Raw genomic sequence first — 3,164 nt, forward strand, 5'->3', positions numbered from 1 at the left:
GGGGGGGGTGTCCTGCTCGGGGATGACACAACTCGGACCTGAGAGGTGATCCCCGTGTCCTGATCCCGGACCCGAACAACCGCCCCCGGCTCCGACTGAGCGCAGCTTCTATCCCGTTAGAGAGGATTACAGCCTGACGGCGGATGGACGTCGCTGCGAGGCTTTAGTCCACTAAACTATCGCGCCGGGGTCAAGGCAGGCTCATTAAAGGGCTACACAGTGTACCTTGCGTTTGTCAGGAGGGCTGGACACGCACGGGAAGCGTCTCCGGGCTCCAAACGAGAATATAAAACCAGATTAACGGCACCGGAAGTGTGTGTGTGTCCAAACGAAAAGTGCGAAACTGCAGAGAATTTCGCCTGTTGATGCATCGAAAAGAGACAAATTGATCTGAATTCTGCATTAGGATGGAAGGGTATCCCCTGCTCATCCCCGCAGCCTCGTGTGCACACCTTGAAGAAAACCCCTCGAATCCAGATGAAGGAACGAGTCTGAACGGAAGCACCTACCTTCATTTCTCCTCCCGTTAGAGGAATCCGCCGAGCAGCGTCCGAGCGACGACCATTGCAAGTGCACAGGGAATCAAACCATTACGTCTTCCCTCTTCCCAGCTGCCTGTGTGTGTGTATGTGTGTGTGTGGAGTTAACAAGGGCCAGGAGAGCCGCAGCCAATCACAGAGCGCGCTCGGCCGCTGGTATCTTTAGCAGCCAATCCGGGTCCGCGGTGGGCGTTCAGAAGCTGTGCGTAAAGACGCACCGGAGAGGCGTCCTGCTGCTCCCAGTGCGCGCGCTGCTTTCACACAACCACAGCAGTTAGAGCTCGGCTCCGGCAGAACTTCATGCACATTTGGCTCATTTAATAATCCAAATAATCCACCAGAAAAGATCCGCACTTTATTTTATTTTATTTTTTTGCGGGAAACAAATCTTTCGGGGTTAAGTTTTTTTCTTCTTCTTTTAACATGAAGCTTCTTTAAAGCCACATTTAGCCTGCCGGAGATTTAAAAAGGGTTTTCCTGCGTAACACAAGCACTACCCACCGTGCGCCAGCAGGGGGCGGCAGACAGCGCAGCCGTCCTGATCAATATTCAGAAGCGGCCAGTGCAGCTGCAGGGGAGGAGGAGGAGGAAGGGGATGTTCTTCGTGTTCTCACCGCGTGATGCTCCCACATCACGCAGAGATGAAAAGTTTATATCTGCTGTCTGTTTCATCTGGAACGTGATGACGCGTTCAAGAGCCACGGGTCAAACTCGGCGCAGAGGTGACCTCATTATGGTGGATTCACTCGTCACATCCACATTAAAAAGATGTGTGCAGACCCCATCTGAGAGTGCAGATCCTTCTCATGTTTGGCAAAGGGTTCCCAGAAATAGACTTTACCCTGAAAACTCTAATTCCAAATGATTTTTTTTTTATTATACTCTTTTTAGAAAGAAAGCACCACATTGTACCTGTAGGGGGTGGTACCCTAAGTGAATACATGGTACCTTTGTACTTTTGGAGAAGGCAGATCAGTGGTTCCCAATTTCCTGCACAAAAAGTTACAGACTCTTGAACTCCCATTATTGATGGTTTAAGAGCACCAACATTTAAAATAAGCCATTTAACAACAAGCTTTATTAGCCATTATGATATTTTTCTCTATTATAACAACTGTTTTTGATGTCTTGATAACAGTTAAGGATAAAATGAGACTTTTTATCTCCTTCAAACACAAATGGTCTCTTGACTCTGTACTCTGATATTTAGTATAATCAGTACACACTTTATATGTACCTCTTAGTACTTGGGAACATAAATGTACCTTTCTGGTCCTCATACAGGAACACATTAAGGTTTAATATTTAACCCTAAAGTGGATATAAGTCCAAATTGTACCCTGGGAGGCAAACGTGTACCTACATGTATCTACCTTTGTTTTTGACTCGTTAGTAAAACTTACTGCAGGATGAGGTCAGGAGAAAAATGATGATTTCACAACAGAAAGATTTCCTGGAAACAATTAAAGAGGATTTGTTTTTTTTTTCTCTGTTACTGTGTGGGTTAGAAGTGAAACAGACCCAAATAAACTAAGATTAGCTAAAATATCTTCATTTTCCAAGGAATGAACATCTCCTTGTGTTTCTTTATTTTCTGATTTTAGGACAACAGATGGGTCTGTTTTGCGCTGATAGTTACATAATTAAAAAAAATAAAGCTTTGCATTCTTCAGTGATAAGAGAAAATAAATCAACATGTTTCTAAAGCTTTATGCACTTTTTGAAACAATCGGTTTGTTTTGTTCTTTTATTCTTTGTTGTTGTTTTGATTATTTTAATTAACTCTGTTTTGGGTATGTTCCAGAGGAAACATGGAAGTAAAACGGAGGTCTGAAAAAATAAGAAAAGAGGCTCCGATGTTAAAAAAGGCAAATGAAAATAGAAAAACTGTTCAAACTCTACAGTGATGGAGCAACATGTGTATAAATATGATATTTGCAGAAGAGTCAAGCTAAAAAAATCCCATCATAGCTGCGAGAATGAATTAAAAAAATTCCTGAGGGATGATCAAACTGAAACCAAAAGCTGCAAACAGTTCAGAAACGTTATTAAAAAAGAGGACATTAATCTCTATTGGAGGACTTGTTCTTTTCACACAAGAAACATTTAATTGGTGAGAGGAAAGTGGGATTCGAAAAACAAAATAGAACAAATACATTTTAAAAAAGGAAGCAGAACACAGGTAACCAGAGAGCTGATCCAAAATGAAACTTCCTGGAGAGAAGCTTCAGGATTCTCACAGACGTAAAAAGATCAGATGGAAATCCCCCTCCAACAAAGACGCTTCCAGGAAACGTTTGTAAGCCGTGTGCCAAAAAGCAGCAAATATGCCCAAACTTTGTCATTTTGGCACAAACAGAATGTGTTCTTGATTCCCATGTTGAATTTATCTTTTTTTTTTCAGATTTGTTTAGAAAACCAGGTCCTTTTTTTTTTTTTTTAAGGAGCAATAAAAAAAATGTTTCCATGCTGCAAATGTATGTATTGGAGCAGTTCCCAAGTTTGCTTATGTGCTGGAATGATTATTTTATTCAACTCGTGCTGATTTGTTGCTGAACCAGATTGACTCTAACGTTTGTAAAACTGAATTCAACACGAGTTCGGAGAAACTTTCCTTCTTCATAT

At 42.1% G+C, this 3,164-nt stretch overlaps 1 protein-coding gene across 4 annotated transcripts in view; it reads right to left on the minus strand.

The window, feature by feature from the left end:
• The window catches only part of rnf34b (ring finger protein 34b), an 18,528-nt gene extending 17,902 nt beyond the window's left edge, over positions 1-626 (minus strand). For all 4 annotated transcript variants that reach the window (XM_017410430.2, XM_017410428.2, XM_037979280.1 and 1 more), the window contains exon 1: positions 510-626. In XM_017410430.2, coding sequence (XP_017265919.1) covers positions 510-515 — 6 coding nt within the window. In that variant the 5' untranslated portion in view covers positions 516-626. The remainder of the gene's footprint in view (positions 1-509) is intronic.
• Positions 627-3,164: the final 2,538 nt, after the last annotated feature.

Source organism: Kryptolebias marmoratus, linkage group LG14, assembly GCF_001649575.2.
Source record: "Kryptolebias marmoratus isolate JLee-2015 linkage group LG14, ASM164957v2, whole genome shotgun sequence".
Taxonomy (NCBI): domain Eukaryota; kingdom Metazoa; phylum Chordata; class Actinopteri; order Cyprinodontiformes; family Rivulidae; genus Kryptolebias; species Kryptolebias marmoratus.